The sequence below is a fragment of the Lactuca sativa genome, chromosome 6 (genome assembly GCF_002870075.4).
Source record: "Lactuca sativa cultivar Salinas chromosome 6, Lsat_Salinas_v11, whole genome shotgun sequence".
Lineage (NCBI taxonomy): Eukaryota > Viridiplantae > Streptophyta > Magnoliopsida > Asterales > Asteraceae > Lactuca > Lactuca sativa.
The window spans coordinates 137,573,099-137,590,833 of NC_056628.2; the positions used below are offsets into that span (position 1 = coordinate 137,573,099).

The following is a 17,735-nucleotide window of genomic DNA, read 5'->3' on the forward strand; positions in this document are numbered from 1 at the left end:
ACCTTTAAAAAAGATGTTTTGAATTTTTATACTTTGATCATGATTATATATTTTCAATTAAAATGAATGATAAAAAAACAAATCATTTTTTTAAAGTAGATGAATACAATAGTACGTTTTAATCAAAATATTTACTAAACAATTTTTATTATTGATTTATGTGATCTCAATTATTAAAAAAGTTTATTCATTTACGTGTGTATACAAGGATAACAAAATATATTTTTGTTAAAACTTAAGTTCGTTTATATAATTCTTCTGCTACTTCACGTCCTCGTTCATCGTCTCCCTAAATCGAGCACGAACACAAACAGGTTTTGGCACCGGAGGCAGGAAGATCTCAGACATTGGCGACTCAGGTTTCTTGCTTTCTCTTGTCTTGCTCGTGTATGGTTGTGTATTCTGTAAATGTGACCCTAGTTTGTTTAATTGCTTCGTCATCCCTGTCTAGTTAGTCGTTTGCAAGTCTTAGTTTTGATGTGTAATCGTTAGTTAGTCGAGTTCAAAACGGCATCGTCAATTTTCTGTAAATTGATGCACTTTTCAGTTGTCAACTACAAATTCAGACACCAAACGCAAATCCATACTCGCTGGAAGGGAGATTGCAGGCATTGTGGACTCAAATTTTCTTTCTTTCACCTTTCTCGTGTGTGTTTGTGCGTATTTTGTCATTATGAATTGATAAACTCAGTTTTTAATTGGATGTTATCATTGTTTTAGTTGTTTGTATATATTAATTTCGGTTGTTATAGTTAATCTAGTCGCTAGTAATCTCTATGCTTTAGAGCCCTAATTCTAAAATCATAACAATGGAAACATTTGTTTCCCAATCGGTTTTTCCTCTTGGTTTGTTATTTGTAATTCTACCCTTACTTACTTTCCATTCTTTTGCTTTTCAATCTTAGAACATGAACATCATGTGGCTAGGGCTTTATATTACAGAGTAGAAAATAGGATTTCGAGGGTTTTGGAATGACCTTTTGATTTATCCGTATGTAAACAAGACTTTTGTGTTCAAATATTCGTTAGATGATGATTATCATTAAATTTTGGTTGCTTTTACTACTACTTTTTCATTTTTCTGTATGAATTCCTGTTTATTTTGATTCTAGTTTGGATTTCATTCACTAGTGATGCATGTTTGTTTTATGTTTCAGTAAAAGATATACAAAGAACACTGAGATGGATGAAGAAGTGTTGGATAAAGCTGTATATTTGTATCTAAAGAAAAAGGGATTCACCCAAACTGAACAGATTTTTCAACAAGAACAACAAAACAAGAACAACAAGAACTCCAGCTCATCTATCACTGCTACTGATGTTTCCCTTTCAGATCCAGATCTTGCTAAACAAATCCTCACATTTTCCCAGTACTATATTTACCATTTTACCCTCTCTTCACATCTTCCTCAATTATCAATTAATTATTTTGTTATTACAATGCATTATGCTTTCAGGTCAGAAAGTATTCCAACACTGTATCATGATGGATACAGCAAGTTGAGGTCATGGACATATAGCTCACTAGATTTATACAAGGTGCCCATATATTCATATATACTCAATGTCATATCTTCTTTGGTTTTATAATTTTATCATATGTTCATTACTTCATTTATTATATTTTAATGCTTTTAACAATGCAGCATGAATTGCTTCGTGTTCTCTACCCAGTATTTATCCACTGTTTCATGGATTTAATAGCAAAAAGCCATCTTCAAGAAGGTATACACATAATCACACACACATATACATATCTTGAATTTAGTTATTTACAACCTATGCCACTCATTTTATTAAAAAAATTGGGTTTTCACTTTTCAGCTCGAGCATTCTTCAATAACTTTCGTGAAGATCATGAGATGATGCATTCACGAGACCTCACAAAATTAGAAGGTGTTCTTTCCCCATCTCATTTAGAGGTTAATTACCAAAACACCCCTAAACTTATAAACTTTATTTCACTATATCGAAATAAACTCTTGTAAATATGCAGGAAATGGAGTTTGCTCACACTCTAAGGCAAAGCAAAGTGAATATAAAGATATGTCAGGTTACCTTTTTATCCTTTTATAAATTTAATCAAATTATATGATAATAAATCAATAATGGTTATTCTTTGTAGTATTCTTATGATCTTCTTCTTCAATATCTACACAAGACACAATCCATTACAATGCTTGGTATTATCAATGAGCATATTGATTTCCAAGGTAAGTTTTTTATTACAATCTTTTATATCATGTAAAAAAAATGTTAAAACTTTTAATCTTTTCACTATTTGGACTATTTTTTTTTCTGCAGTTTCTCCTGGACAACCTAGCTCTATATCTGATGATGCTGAAGCCTTTTCACTTGTTGGGAGTGGACAAGATGCTGCTAATTTAATAAACCAGAAAGAAATACATTGGGGGGTTAGTAAAAAAAACAGTAAAAAACTAAATATCTTATTATTTTCACATTCTATGTAAGAAACTAAAATTTTAATTTTAATTTTTTTATAGTTGCTTGAAGATTCTTTAGAAGATCGGCTTGATAAAGCAGGTGGGTTGCTCTCAGATTCAGAAAAGACAGAAGGAGAAGGCAAAGAAGGAGAGTTAGATGAAAATAAGGTATTTTTATTTATTTATTTATTTTAATTAATTGTTTAGTTTTACACTTTTTCTTTATTTTGCTGTGTTTATTATTCAGAAAAAATCAACAGAAGGTGGAAAGCAAGGTGGGCCCCTCAAGAAGCTAAAGAAGGATAAAGTTGTTGGTGGGGCAGGGAAAGCTGCCCGAGGGGAAGGTGAAAAGTCAACTGCTGCCCCACGGGTCAAACCCGAGCTTACTTTGCCAACAATGTATGTTACATAGTTTTTTTTTTTAAAAACATTTATTTATTTATTAATTTTTTTTAAAAAATCTCAGATCAACAGATGTAGAACATTCTATTCTTGAAGACCTTAGAAACCGTGTACAATTAAACAATTCCACACTTCCTTCAGTTAGTTTCTACACATTCATTAATACACACAATGGGTATTTGTAAATTTTGTATTATTTCAAATATTTCCTTTCTTCTTTATCTTTTATTTATATTATTTTATTTTATTTTCGTTTGTTTCAGATTAAATTGTTCATCAATATCCCACGATGGATCATTAGTAGCTGGAGGTTTCTCAGATTCATCACTCAAGGTCTTTTCCCTTAATTTTATTTCTTAACATTCTAAATTTCTATTATTTATATTATTTTCTTATTTTTTTATAAACTTAACATGTGGCAGGTGTGGGACATGGCGAAACTTGGGCGTATGGGGAGTTGTAAGTCATCCAACTTATTTACTTCAAAACTTAAATAATTAACTTTTTAAATAAATGTAAAAAAAAAAAAAAACGAGTTTCTGTTTTCAGCTGTTTTGCAGGGTGAAAATGATGAAAACACACATGGATCAAATAATGGAAAAAGGTCTTACACTTTGTATCAGGGGCATTCTGGTCCAGTTTATTCAGCTTCATTTAGTCCTTTCGGGGATTTTCTCTTATCATCATCATCAGATTCAACAAGTATGTTTCTTTTTTATTTCTTTTTATCATGTTTTACAGTGGATATATATAATATATAATATTATATATAAACATTTACCGCAGTTCGATTATGGAGCACAAAGTTGAATGCAAATGTCGTCTGCTACAAAGGTCATAATTACCCTGTATGGGATGTTCAGGTAGAAAAGTCAAAAGTCAAAAAGTTTACTATTACTATTTTCTATTGTATTAAATTAATTTGGTAATTATTTTCAGTTTAGTCCACTTGGACATTATTTTGCAAGTGCATCTCATGATAGAACAGCTAGGATTTGGTCAATGGATAGAATCCAGCCTCTAAGAATACTTGCAGGACACTTATCCGATGTTGATGTGAGTATATTTTATTTTAGTACCAAAATTGCAAAAACCAGGTATACCAAGGGACCAAAAACGTAAATTTTATTTTTGGCAGTGTGTACAATGGCATATGAACTGCAATTACTTGGCAACCGGATCAAGTGACAAAACAGTTCGTTTATGGGATGTACAAAGTGGTGAATGCATAAGAATTTTCATTGGTCATAGGAGTATGATTTTATCATTGGCCATGTCACCCGATGGTAGATACATGGCATCTGGTGATGAAGATGGAAGTATCATGATGTGGGATGTTTCCAATGGTCGATGTGTCACTCCTCTTGTGGGCCATACTTCATGTGTCTGGTCTCTTGCTTTTAGGTAAACTAACTCTTCTATTCTTTCATTTCATTCGTGGGCCCCACATGACAAAACAGGTTGTACTGATGAATATGTTTCAGTTGTGAGGGATCGCTTCTTGCGTCTGGTTCGGCTGATTCAACCGTCAAGTTGTGGGATGTTAATACAAGTGTGAAACCACCAAAAACCGAAGACAAGTAATCATTTTTATTTTTATTTTTTAATTTTTTTTATATGAATTTAAATATAGTTTTACTTAATCAATGTGTCGTTTGTTTTGTTTGATTTGTTAGTAAAAGTGGAAATACAAATACAAATAGACTGAGATCACTCAAGACTCTAACTACCAAATCCACCCCGGTTTATGCTTTAAGGGTAAACACTCAACTTAATTGAAATAGCAACCTACTTTCATCTATTTGTGTATTATTCTTAATTATAGCATTACATTTTCATTTTTTTAAATTAAAACATTACTTCCATATTTTCTTATTAAGGCAAAAAAAAACTTCCTAATGATAATATTCTACTTTCTATCCCTATTTGGACAATAAAATAAAAATGAAAGTAGGATGCTATAATAAATAAACAAATGAAAGTACAATGTTGTTTCTTGTATTTGTCTTTACATATGAAAATTTGTAACGATGTCATTTTTTTTATTGACAGTTTTCGAGAAGGAATCTTCTTTTTGGTGCTGGGGCTCTTTCAACAAATGTGTAAAATTGGAGGGGGTGGGGTGTGTTTTTCATTGTTGCTTTTAAGGATGATGACTTGAGAACTTTCAACTTTGTTCACATTTAGTCATTGGATTTTTTTCGTGTTTGATTTACCCCTGAGTTATTTGAAATTGTTCACATTTTACCCTTATGACCGGCTATAACCGGTCATAAGGGTAACATGTGAACAATTTCAAATAATTCAGAGGTAAATCAAGCATGAAAAAAGTTTAATGACTAAATGTGAACAAAATTGAAAGTTTGTTACCCTTTATGAAGGTCGTATATGTTATTAAGAATGAGCAAAAACCGAATATGAAGGTCACAAAAGTGAGGATGTTGTAGTAGTCGTGTGATATACCTTTATTTTGTAAGGTACTAGAAACAACAATTTGAAATACAATAGAAGCGACTTTAATCACATAGAAATTGAAGAAACAAAGATTGTGGTGGTTTCATGCATATAGGACATAGGCAACGGTTTTCATTCCATATGGTGGATATAGTTGTTGTAGATCGTGTGAGGAAGAGATAACATATGATAAAGAAGTGTGAAGATAATGCAATGTTAAATTTAAATGAACTTTTTCTCTTTATAAGGACACAAGCTTTGATCAGAGAGTGTGGATGCATAAGATCAAAGTCGTGGAGTAGTACATGAGTAATCTAAGTATTAGTTGCCTTTACATTATTTGTGCATTTTGCCTAGTTTTCACTGTTTTTACTTTTAACTTGTTTTATGGATACTTTTCTTCCTAGTTATTACTTGTATCTATCTTTTCTATTTGTATGTTGGTTTTATAGGTACCTTCTCACCATGTTCCTTTTGATTTTCGATCTATATTTCATTTTATTGCTCGTATGTCTTTTTGCCTTTGTGAAACTCTACTGATTATTTCTTCTTTCTGGGTTGACGTTTCACTTATATGTGTATAAAGAAACTCTAGTTAAAAGTTTATCTCATTGACTAGGATTAAAACAATGAACTACAACATGCTTTTGTGATACACATTCTATTCTGTAATATTCCTTACAAACACAACACATGACAAAATAAACTAAGGGATGATTACAATAAGGGATAACGACTTGAAAGGGTAACAAACTTTCAACTAGTTCATAGTCCGTCATTGAGCTTTTTTTCATGTTAGATTTACCAATGAATTATTTGAAATATTCACATTTTATCCTTATTACCGATTGTAACTGGTCATTAGGGTAAAAGATGAACAAATTCAAACAATTTAGGGGTAAATCATGCACGAAAAAAAAATTCAGCGACTAAATGTGAATACAGTTGAAAGTTCGTTACCCTTATGACCGGTTGTAGTGTTGACTTATTTTTAGCTTGTAGTTTAGTTAACCTTTGTTAGTTGAATCATTTGAATATGTAGCAAGTAACATGTAGTTAATTTTGTTTTTGCTTTTATTATTTGTTTGTTAATATTTATTTGACAAAACTGCAAAAATGGTCATTGTGGTTTGCATTTTTTCAGAAAAAAAATGTCCAAACCATTAAAGTTTCGGATTGATGGTCATTTTGAACTAGTTTCGTTGCGTATTTGGTATCTTAGAAAACTGAAATTTAATGTTTATTTTTATTTTAATAATTAAAAATAAGAGAGTGTCCACCTCTCTCTCTCTCTCTCTATCTCTCTCTGTCTCTCCCTCCCTCTCTCTCTTTCTCAGTGGAATTCACATTTCTCCACTTAGTGTTTCTTACTTTCTTAAGACTCTTTATGAAAATGATTTTTGTTTCTACCTTTATGGATTTTGGTAATTCTTAGTCTTTATAGGGAGGAGTCTTAACAATGAGCTTAGTCATCACATTGTAGATACATAACATCAGAGAAGACTCATTGACCCACCATTCATATATAACATATGTAACAAATTTCCTAGAGCGAGTGTGTTTTCTTTTCATGTTTGTCGATTTCTCCTTAAGATTAGTATGTTTTTTCCCAAAGATTTAGATCTTTGGACAAGGCATTCTATAAGATGTTTGCCCTTTTCAACCAAATGGTTCCGTTCTCATTTGTTCGGAGGTTGGACTTTATATCAGTAGACGAAAGTTGTAACATCCATAAAATTTCATAAAAATTTAAACATTTTCAAACCAACCAAAAATCATAATTGTTTACATTTTAGTTTTCAAAACATGTTTAACATCAGAGTTTTTCCAAAATCACAAAACACAACATGAGGAGGTGCATGATCAAGCCTTTGCCTTCCCACGATCATCTGAGGTACCTGAAACACAATCCAAAACTGTAAGCCCAAAGCTTAGCGAGTTCCCCCAAAATACAAATACACAAACAAATAGCACAAATATAATAACAGCATGCAATGGCTCCACATCTAAAAAATTGGATTACCCTTGAGCCCACAGCATAAGTGTGGCTTGCCCTTGGCCAACAGCCTATGTCTGGCTTGCTCCCCGACCTGATCAGTCCTCATACTGAATACCACTAACCCTTCAGTACGAGTCTGGCATGCCTTTCCCGACCCTTAGCTCGTATCTGGAATGCTCATGAGTCATGAGCCCTTAGAATGATTCTGGCATGCCCAACTCATATCTGGCTTGCTCCAGGCTTTGTTGGCTACAACACGGAGCAGTACAACCTCAACCCACCCTACACAATATGTTGACATATAACAAATAATATCATATATAGATAAATAGACACCATCACAGGTATACCTACAGATCTACCAAACTAGCATATCAAAACTAGCATGCTGATGGGTGTCGAATCCATCAAACAAATAAATCCTATTTGCACTTATATGATTTAAAAATAATAGTAATAGTGGCAAACAAGGTCGATCCTCAGGGACTCAGTTTTAATCCATAAATACACCAAAATAGTCATGTTTTTATTCCTATTCATAAGAAGTAAATGCGGGGGATGATTTTTAATGAAATAAAATAAAAGAAATACTAGAAACAAAAATAAAAACAATATGGTTTCGAGTTATATTCACCTAATGATGCAAGTTGATGATAAATTGATGTCAAATTAAATTCTAATCTAAGTTGGTACTTGAAAGCAACAAGCTCTAACACTTCCCATTCACCAAGTTTTTTTTAACCAAAACAAGCTCTTTGAATTAAACCTAACCTTACTAACCTACTCTAAACAAGCTCTTAGAAATAGATTGAAAGATTGCATTAAGTTTTGTGCAAATGTTCCCAACAACATCCAATACTCCTCACAAGCTCGGGAGTGTAAAAATGTGTGATTTTGGTTTACATTAAAATTGGAAAGAGGTTCCTTCAGCGGTTCAGCTTTAGGTATCGGTTCAGGTGAGTGAGTCGTGTAGGTGGCGTGTTGAAATTAGGACCATACATTGAATAGCCATCGCTGTTAAGAACAACTGAGATCCAATGAAAATTTTGAGGGATGCTAATAAGCTGACAGCTCAGGCATGGCTTCAATAGCGAAAGAAGTTCTTTCTGATTTGAATCAAGAAAGACAATGAATTTACGAGATCTTGATCCATTCAGTGCCCCCGAACCAGCAGCCTTCGCGCCAAGCAAGACCGCCCTTGTCCCTTTCCTTTCTCCATTCCGCCTCCTTCTTTGCTTTGTTCCAATTGATAGTGACTCGAACTATTTCATCCCCCTCATAAATTTCTGAAGATTTGAAAAGGACTTTATAGAGCTGAGAATAGACCCAACTTTAGAGTCCCTCTGCCAAAGAATTTCATAGAGATAAATGGTTCATCTCCCTTCTAAGCCATGTGGCCTGAAATTCATCCATGAACCACTGCTTCTCCATAGAAAATCCACGAATTTGGCCGAGTTGGCTCTAATTCAATGCCTGTCTCCATCGAGAGTTCCCGGATATGTTGGGAATCCTCTCAAGGATGGAGGTGGTCGTCTAAGAACTGCTAGGTCCAGGGTAATGGCGCCTTTCACACTTAGGTTGATGCTGGCGGAGTGTGTTGGTTCCCTCACTCCCACTAAAAGAAAACTCAATGCAAAACCGCTCGGGACCCATCCTCCAATGGGGCCCTTCTCTCAATTGTCAATCCTAACAGGGAGCTACATTTATTCAATGGAAATCAATTTAATGTTTTTACTGGTTTTAATTCACAAAACAATTACGAATTTTGCATATCAAATAACTTGAATGATGTAACCCTAATTCAAGTGGCAAACATGAATCAAAATTAAAATCTTTTTTTTAATTAACACAAAACCAAATTCACCAGATAGAATACAAATTCAACATCAAATCATATGATCAACTACATAAAAAGGAAGTTCAAACTACAAAACCGGATGTGTTAACTAAAATACGATAAATAAATACTACAAAGTACTAACTAGTTGATGCTTGAATTAGCATCAAAAGACTGATTTAGACGTGTGATCATGGATTGTTACGTGGAACGACTTTTGTATAATTCCTAGTTTGGCCGCGATTGTCAACAAGCTCTGACAACCCGTTTCGTCAGACACTCGATTAAAACAAGCTCTTTAAGCAAGCTACGAACTTATCTAACTAAAATAAATATTTCAATTAGAACTGAATCACTACAAAATTATCAAACGAGCAATTTGTAATTAGGTGAAAGTCGCATTAAAGCACACACGAAACACCAAACACAATGAACCCTCACGTGAGCTCGGAGAATTTACATTGTACCAACATGATTTCATAACACAAGTGTATTATTTGCTACTTAGACCAATTAAAAGAACAATTACATATTCAATTAATTGATTAACAATTCATCGTTAAAACCCTAACCGGGCTGCTCAAGCCTAACTAAAATTGGGACAACGAAATTAATGAAAATCAGAAATCATATGGATATGAGTGTATTAAATCTAAATAACAATATTACACAACAATCTAAAACGAGTCTAAATAATTAAACTTATTCAAACATCAAACCCGGTGGTTTAGCCGTTTAAGACGACTAAACCCCGAAAACTACAATTTAATCAACGGAAATTAAAAACTTACAAAAAGAATTTAAAATATTGTTTTGATGCTTGAAACCTAAAGAAAACCCTCAAGTAGCTTTCTCGTTCCCCCTTTTCTGTTTTTGACGTGTGTCTGGAGTTGTCACCCAAAAATGTTGCGTGTGTGAATGTATGTATATCCGATCGATGCCACCTTCTTTTTCTTTGTATCTCATGTAACCTTTCTTTAATTCATGGGTGGGCTGAACTTATAATATGGGACTACAATTTAATTCATTATTTGGGCTACTATGAATTTCCAAGATGGGCAGCCAAATGGAATTAAAAACAAATCAGATTTTGGGCTAAGCTAAAATCACAATGGGCCGTCATTTAATGATGTTGGGCATATTTCGTGTTGCTGTTCACGGGGTCCAAAAAGAGAATCAAACGATCTCAAAATCCAATCTCTACCCTTCATATTAAAGATCTATGAGTTAGTTAGGCATCAGTAAAATTTCGCTCGACCGGACCACGTTTACCCCTCGATCTAATTACTTTACAAAGACCGCGCATTGCTGCCAAATTTTCAAAAAACCTTTAAATCGCTTCGTTTTATTGTTTTATCGTAGATGTTGTTACGAGACTTCGAACGTGGTTGCAAGGCTTTCCATGTGACTTCTATTGGTCATCTAAGATGTCATTACCCGCTTACATAAATCTGCACAAATTAAGCTTAAACGAGTAAAATTGTCCCCAACAAACAATGTAATAAAACATATGAAATGCATGCTAAATATACACAATATGTCATGAAAATAATTAAGAAAAATACTAAAATGATACGTAAAAATGAACCTAACACTTGCATATCTATTCCATACTCAGCATATCAACAATATCAAGTTCTCAAACCAATGAGCCGGCCTTGGTGCCTTCGACCCGAAAGTACAGTGAGGAAAACTCACCCCGCACTGCTGAATCACACTGAATGCCTCTGGCTGCTAGCTCACTAAATTCCCGCACTAACACAACAAAATATCATTCAATTAATAATTGGATTAAAATCCTTGACTAATAATCCATACTTAGGGTAAATGACTACTTTACCCTTTCCCTAGATGAGCTAAGACCCAGGCCCAAATCTTGATCCAGAAGGCCCAAAAGTAAATAATCACCCAAGGCCCATAATTAGCCCAATTTTCCAAATTGGGCCCAACTCCTAATTGGGCCTTACTCCAAGGTCCAACACTTCACTTAGCCTAAAACACCCATTATCAGATGGACCTATAAGGGCCCAAGCATCTAAGCCCAAAAGGTGGCTCAAAGCTTGAATCCCAAACTCGAAACCCAACAGGCTGAGTACACGGGGAGTACCCAGCTGTACGCTCAGCGTACTCTGCATTGAATCGAAATTGCGCCATTGACCACCTACGCCCAGCGTACGCAGTGGCCATGCTAGACTTCGATTAAGAGCTTATCCCATTCAGTCCAACGTCCAACTTTCAAATCCTGGTCCAAAGAGGTGTTCCAAACCATAAAGTCCCAACTTTATGGTTATGCGTATCTTAATAACTCATGCATGCACCAAAAGAGTCAAGATAATATTTTTATGACTTAATGCACATTATTTCTTCAGAAAGGACAGATCCTTTGGTCTTAGAGTAACACATACTCATTTACACCAAGAAAAGGGACTAAGAACACATAATTTCCTCATGGAAAGATCTAAAAGAAAACAAGGCAAGATTGAAGCTTTATACCTTTTGTAGCTTCTTAAGAAGGTAAGAATCCCAGATTCACAAGTTGCTCCCTCACCAAGGCTTCTCAAAGAATCTTCTTCTTCCTCTAACACACCAAGAACACACCAAAAAGCATACACTTGATCTCGAAAATGCACACTCAAAGATTTGGGTTTGCAGAAACATCCCAAGGGAGTGGAGGCTGAAAGGTGGAAAGGAAATGAGCCAATATGATTCTTAAATACCCTTCAAACCCTAAAATTTAGGGTTTCCTCTTGATGTGAGTATGCCCAGTGTACGTGAGTGTATGCTCAACGTACACACATGTACGCTTAACGTACTCCTCCAGATCATATTACAAAAATACCACTAGCGCTTCAAGGAATAATTCTTGGACTTAGGGATCAAATTGACTTATAATTTAAAACCAAGGGATAAATTTGAAAATACTTGAAAACCGGAGTGTAACAAAAGTACAAATTTTTTGGAGAATACAATCTTCCGTGCTGGAAAATTGGGGGAACTTTATTTTAAACTGTGATCTTAGTAAACTTCGTTGCATGGGTAACTATTAATACCTTCATTACATGAGTATGTAACATTTCGTTTATTAAATAAATAAATAGATAAAATTAGTAAATGAATAGTAGCCCTAAATCCATAATTTAGCAAGGCTTTGGTTTGGGGAGCTAAATGTCATAACTTTTGAATATTGGGGTCTAAGTGTAATTTCTAGATTGATAAGTAAAGATTTTCAGAAGTCAGGGGGTGTTCGGTAAATATTGGGATTAAATTGAAAAGATTTTGGAATTGGGGGGCTGAATGGTAAAATATGGACTCATGTTGAAAAAGGTTTTACGGGGAGGGACTAAATTTGAAAAAAAAAGAAATAAGTTTGAAAGAGACACGAGATTGAACCTGTTGCTCCTTCCCTTCCTGTTTGAAGATGTATCATCAAGAAACCCTAATCCATAAGGCAGCCGCCATGCGTGAACCTTCCAGCTGCCACCACCCGACTCCCTCTCGTTTTCCGATCTATCGAAGCTCCGAGCGACTGCCAATTCTCCGCCGAAGTCCATGCAACCATCTAGCACCATCGTTGCTCCAGTTGCCAACGAGGACCACGAGCAAGCACCTTTTTCTGCCGTTGCTGCTGTCGTTCGCGGTTCAACCCTTCTTCTCCGTTTTGCCGGTGCTACGCCCATCGTCGCTGCCGCTCCGAGCGGCTGTTTCTCTTGTTGCAGTCCTCGACGGCCGTCTTCCACCGCGTGGGTGGCGGTGTTGTACGTGAAATTGCGTGTGTATGGTGCGTATTCTGCTTAGAGCAGAAATGGAGCACGTTCTCAGTCGTGTGTATGTGTGTATATAGATGGCTGGAAATCGCAAACAACCACCATGGCAGCCAACCATGGTGGCTGCCGCCATATTGTCTTCTTCTACTGCCACCAGCCACCGTGGGAGGTGGTTGTGTGTGTGTGATATCGTGGGAAATGCATATGTTGTAGTAGTGTGTTGCTGGTTGAGCATTTCTTGGTTGAAAGTTAAAGAAAACCCATCACCACCACCGTGAAGTGGTGGCTGCCGCCATGAACCACCGTCGACCACCACCGCCTGATGTAGCAGTGGGTGGTGCCCGTCCTAGTGAAACTCTAACTAATCTGCAAGCTTAAGTTTGGACCTAATTGACATGCAATTGGGTTGGAAACCCTAATTAGGGTTTAGAAAACCCTAATTTTGGATATGTTAGTTTTGGAATTGTCGGGACCCGCGTTTGGACCGGTGGATTGAAGTCATGACTTATGTACGATTACGTTGTATGTTTGGCCTAGTGGAGCGATGGACTTAATGGATTAAGTCCTTAATGGGTTAAGTAAGAACACTTAACCATAATCGTCATTTTATGTGAGAACCCTAATTATGTTGGGCTTCGAGTTAGGCCTTTTCTTTTAGGCTTAGGTGTTTGGGTTCTTAATGGGCCATCCAAGAACAAGTATATGGACTAGAATATTTGGATGAGCTTCATGGTAAATCCCATGTGAGGGGTTTCGGCCCAATATGGAAAATTGGGCCATAATTGGTCCTTGGTTGGTTATTCGGTTTTTGGGCCTTCAGAGTGTGAGTTTGGGCCTTGGTCTTGGACTAAGCTAGGTTAGGGGTAAAATGATCCTTTTACCCCAAGTGTGGATTTATGGTTATGCATTGAAACCCAAATGGTTAATTGGGTTTTGTTTTGATGTTGACAGTTCGGGGATCTGTCAGCCAGCAGCCAGAGATTTATTCACAAGACTTTAGCAGAGCGAGGTGAGTTTCCTCCTATTTGAATGGGCCGAAGGCACCAATGTCTGCATATATTTATGACTGTATGCATTCCGGACTAAGGTCCGATGCCGGGCGGTGCCCGATGTATGTTTATATGTGTCCGGATTACGATCCGATGCCCAACGGTGCCCGATGAATGTTTGTATGCTTGATGTGTTCGTGATTCTTGCATGTGTCTATATTTGTATGTTTCCGAGTTACAGTCTGATGCTGGGAAATGCCCGAGGAATGTTTGTATACTTTCCGGATTATTGTCCGATGCCGGGCGGGGCCCGCAGAATGTTTATATGCTTATGTTATGTGATTATTCTATGTGTATTTGTTGATATGTTTATATGTAGACCGGGCTTTGCTCGATGCCGGTACGGGGCCGATATCGGGCACTATCTGATGCCGGGCGGTGCCCGATGAAGGGGCGGGGCCCACAATATGTTTATATGTGATTATTTGATTATATGTATGGTATGTGGTAGTTTAGGGAAACTCAATAAGCTTCATGCTTACGGTTTTCGGTTTTGGTTTCAGGTACTTCTGGTAGCAAAGGGAAGAGCTCGGGATGACTGCATTTCACACACCACGATGTTTTAGCCTGAGATGTTTACTCTGATATATTGACATATGTTTTTGATATGGACACTCTGTTTATGATGTTTTGAGATACTATGACTTATGTTTTGATGAGATACACGTGAAAAATCAATTATGTTAATACCTTACTAAATTAAACATCTACTTCATAAAAAGTTTTAAACAATTATATTCTCTTTTAACTATTACCAAGAACATGAAGAACATGTTCATGAACAATCATAACCCAACATAATTTTTGTGATTTATCATACTAAAAAAAGGCTCTAATGATATATAAAAGTAATCACAATATTACAAACAATAGAAACATTAACAAACTAATTTGTTTTATTAATCCCAAAGCCTTGAATCTAGTTAGAATATAATAAATAATTTTTTTTTATCAATCTATGGTTCATTTAGAATTATACCTTAGATTGGAGACAAATTATCAAAATGAATAGTAGTTGCTAGAATTCCAACTGATCAAGGCCTCCTTACATTCCTAATTGCTTTATTATGCACGTTGCTAAGGGAGAGAGAGAGAAAGAGAGAGAAAGAGAGAGAGAGAGAGAGAGAGAGAGAGAGAGAGTGAGAGAGAAGGTTGTGGCCAGGGTTAGCTCCAAAGGAGCTCTTAGGGTTTTTGGTTGTATTTATTTATGATGGTTATGAGCTTTCTCTCAAAAATACTTTCTTATCTAAATAAAACCCAAAGCCTTTTTATTATGGGAAATTAAGTAATCTAACCATTTTTTGTGTTTATTATAAAAAATAACCACTATAAAATGGTTTTTGCAAAATAACCATCGTCTCCAGAATGGGTCATTTCGGAAACCATTTTGGACCGTGTACCCGACCCGACCCATTAAAGACATTCTGGAAAGCGCATTCTGGAGTACTCCGACATGTCCGAAGCTCAATTTACAAAACTTGGTTCCGGATTTTATCTGAAGCATTCCGGAGAACAAACTACAAACCCATTTCGAAATATTCCAGCCCCTTCTAGACATTTCAGACTAAAGAACCAAAGAAGATATGGAACACGATCTTGATGATTTGGTTGTTTTACGGCTAAGTCCTTGACTCATACACTTTTAGTAGTTTGATTTTAAGTTTTTGTTGTAAGTAAGTTAGTCGGGAACATGAAGAACAGGTCCGAAATGCATATAACATGTTCCAGACATGTTATAGATGTTTAATTTAGATTTCAGACCTACCCAACAGTAGTTTACTTTCGTCTTCGGGTATTCCAGAGTGTATTAGGGTATTATACATGGGAATTTGGTATTCCAGAACAAAAAAAATCTGGAACATCTCTGGAATGTCCGAAATGCGAGGAACTACTCCAGAACAGGAAGAACATATCCGAAATGCAAAGTACAACTACAGAATGTTCATCACATTTCGTTCCGGATTACCATTTACACTTTTGAATTACCTTAAAATCAATTTTTTTTTGCTTTTATTTTCAGCATGACAATATTTTTGAAGCATCAATTATGCTATCTTGCGAACCCACAATTATTGTGAATACTCTTGCGAACTCAGGGATAGACTGCCACACAAGGGTATGTTCCAAAAGACATGTTTCTGTAGGTAGTTTGATATTCCAGTGGGGTAGAAGGGAACCCTATTACTTCTAAATTACGTGTTTTTCCACAAATTTGTGACGAACCTTTGAAGCGAAGTAGAGGAAATGGTTTTTGAGATCGGGGGGTACAAGCTGATTTTCGAGAAGAAAGAATTATGTCTTCTCACTGGCTTCCAGTTTGGTGAATAGTATGATACCTTCGGTTCCGGCGTCGCCTTCTGATCTCGTGTATTTCCTATGGTTAAGAAGTTTGACTTTGTGAAACTACAACATGTGGTTGATGTGTTTGAAGGATTATAATCATTCTCTCTGTCCATTTGTTGTTTCCCGATTTCTGATTTATGACGACTGACTAACTGAACAAATCAAATCAGTCTTGGCCCGACCGAGCACTTCCATTTGTCATCATCAAATCATCGAGGGGCCCACAGATATCGCTTTTATCCTGAAGGTAAAAGGAATGGATAAACTTCGACTCATATGGCTTGTTCTACTACTTGTTGAATCATACACAAAGGCACGTTTTATAACACCGAGTTACCGAATGCGTTTTCGTGCAATCAATGTACAAACAACTCATAGTAACAACTCATATCTCTAGGCTTGAAGAATATAAGATATTATCGTCTCATGATCACTCATGATAAAATCCATGAAGTGATTCCAATGAGCGCGGGTTGAATCTAATACTTAGAACTTATGAGCACTCATGAGTGTTGTAGCCCTTTGTCCAACATCTTAGACCTCTACAAGCCAACCCATGACAGTCTTAATTCATATCTACTTCCAACATATGACCGAATGTGGATGGTTTGAATAATTTAGTCATCCAGAACAATGACCTAGTTATTTAGGAAGCTAAAACATGCAAAGTGAAAACACAATAATAATTGAACCCAATATGGTATACAAACCTATGAACATAAATAAAACACCTTTTATTTATCACCATATGATTACACATTATTCATTGTATATTGTTTTAGCTATCAACTTTATTCTTGAATTTAAAACAATAGTTGTCCCATGCTCCAAGCATGTACACTATGTTTTCTAAACACTAGTCATGCCATACACCAAGTATGCATACTATGTTTGTCTATGATCTTTACTTTGTGAACTAGATCAATTGAACATAACTTCAATGATTCTCTTTTCACACTCCCAAATCCTTACTGCAAATGCAAGAATTCCAAATTCATGCCATTTACTGAAATCTGTTAGATTCTAAACTTATATGCATTGATCCTCTTGTAATGATTATACACAAAGTCACAAGGACTTGAAAACAAACATTACAAAGTATTCCAAAGGAGATCAACTCCTTGGAAACATCCTTCTTGCATTAAGTTTCCTTAATCTTACACAGATTGAAAATTCTAACTTTGAAACATTTCTAGATTCCATTTTGACTATCACTTCTGAACAAGAGTTGCCTCCTTACAGATTATGTCAATATGATCCTTCCATAATTATCACTATACTTCCAACTGTCCTTGAGCACCCAATCTTTGGTAAACCTTAGATTGTCCTCGACAATTGATTAATCCTTTTAGTCATATCCAATTCTAGACATTTTCCCTTCTTAATGCTCTAGACATTTGGAAATTTTTTAGAAAGGATGAATATAGCACATGTAATCGATCC

The 17,735-nt window shown here is 35.7% G+C and overlaps 1 protein-coding gene and 1 long non-coding RNA gene across 4 annotated transcripts; one reads left to right on the forward strand and one right to left on the reverse strand.

Moving 5' to 3' along the window:
• Positions 1-229: 229 nt before the first annotated feature.
• Positions 230-5,285, forward strand: LOC111893934 (transcription initiation factor TFIID subunit 5). Of its 2 annotated transcripts, XM_023890013.3 has the most exons (20): positions 230-359; positions 1,158-1,370; positions 1,458-1,539; positions 1,647-1,725; positions 1,825-1,922; positions 1,997-2,053; positions 2,126-2,213; positions 2,305-2,414; positions 2,505-2,612; positions 2,692-2,843; positions 2,911-3,021; positions 3,110-3,179; positions 3,269-3,305; positions 3,396-3,548; positions 3,633-3,709; positions 3,786-3,902; positions 3,985-4,250; positions 4,331-4,426; positions 4,523-4,604; positions 4,899-5,285. In XM_023890013.3, the coding sequence occupies exons 2-20, from the start codon at positions 1,183-1,185 to the stop codon at positions 4,950-4,952; spliced, it is 2,025 nt and encodes a 674-aa protein (XP_023745781.2). In that variant the 5' UTR covers positions 230-359; positions 1,158-1,182; the 3' UTR covers positions 4,953-5,285. The 2 variants fall into 2 exon arrangements, with proteins under 2 accessions (XP_023745781.2, XP_023745782.2); XM_023890014.3 differs by lacking the exon at positions 2,911-3,021.
• Positions 5,286-9,746: 4,461 nt separating this feature from the next.
• LOC111893939 (uncharacterized) lies at positions 9,747-13,385 on the reverse strand. 2 transcript variants are annotated; one of them, XR_002851047.3, is made up of 3 exons: positions 12,527-13,385; positions 11,630-11,810; positions 9,747-10,891 (listed from the first exon to the last, which is right to left on the reverse strand). It is a non-coding gene; the product is annotated as an uncharacterized LOC111893939 (long non-coding RNA). The 2 variants fall into 2 exon arrangements; XR_006184396.2 differs by having other exon boundaries at positions 9,747-10,587; positions 12,527-13,377.
• Positions 13,386-17,735: the final 4,350 nt, after the last annotated feature.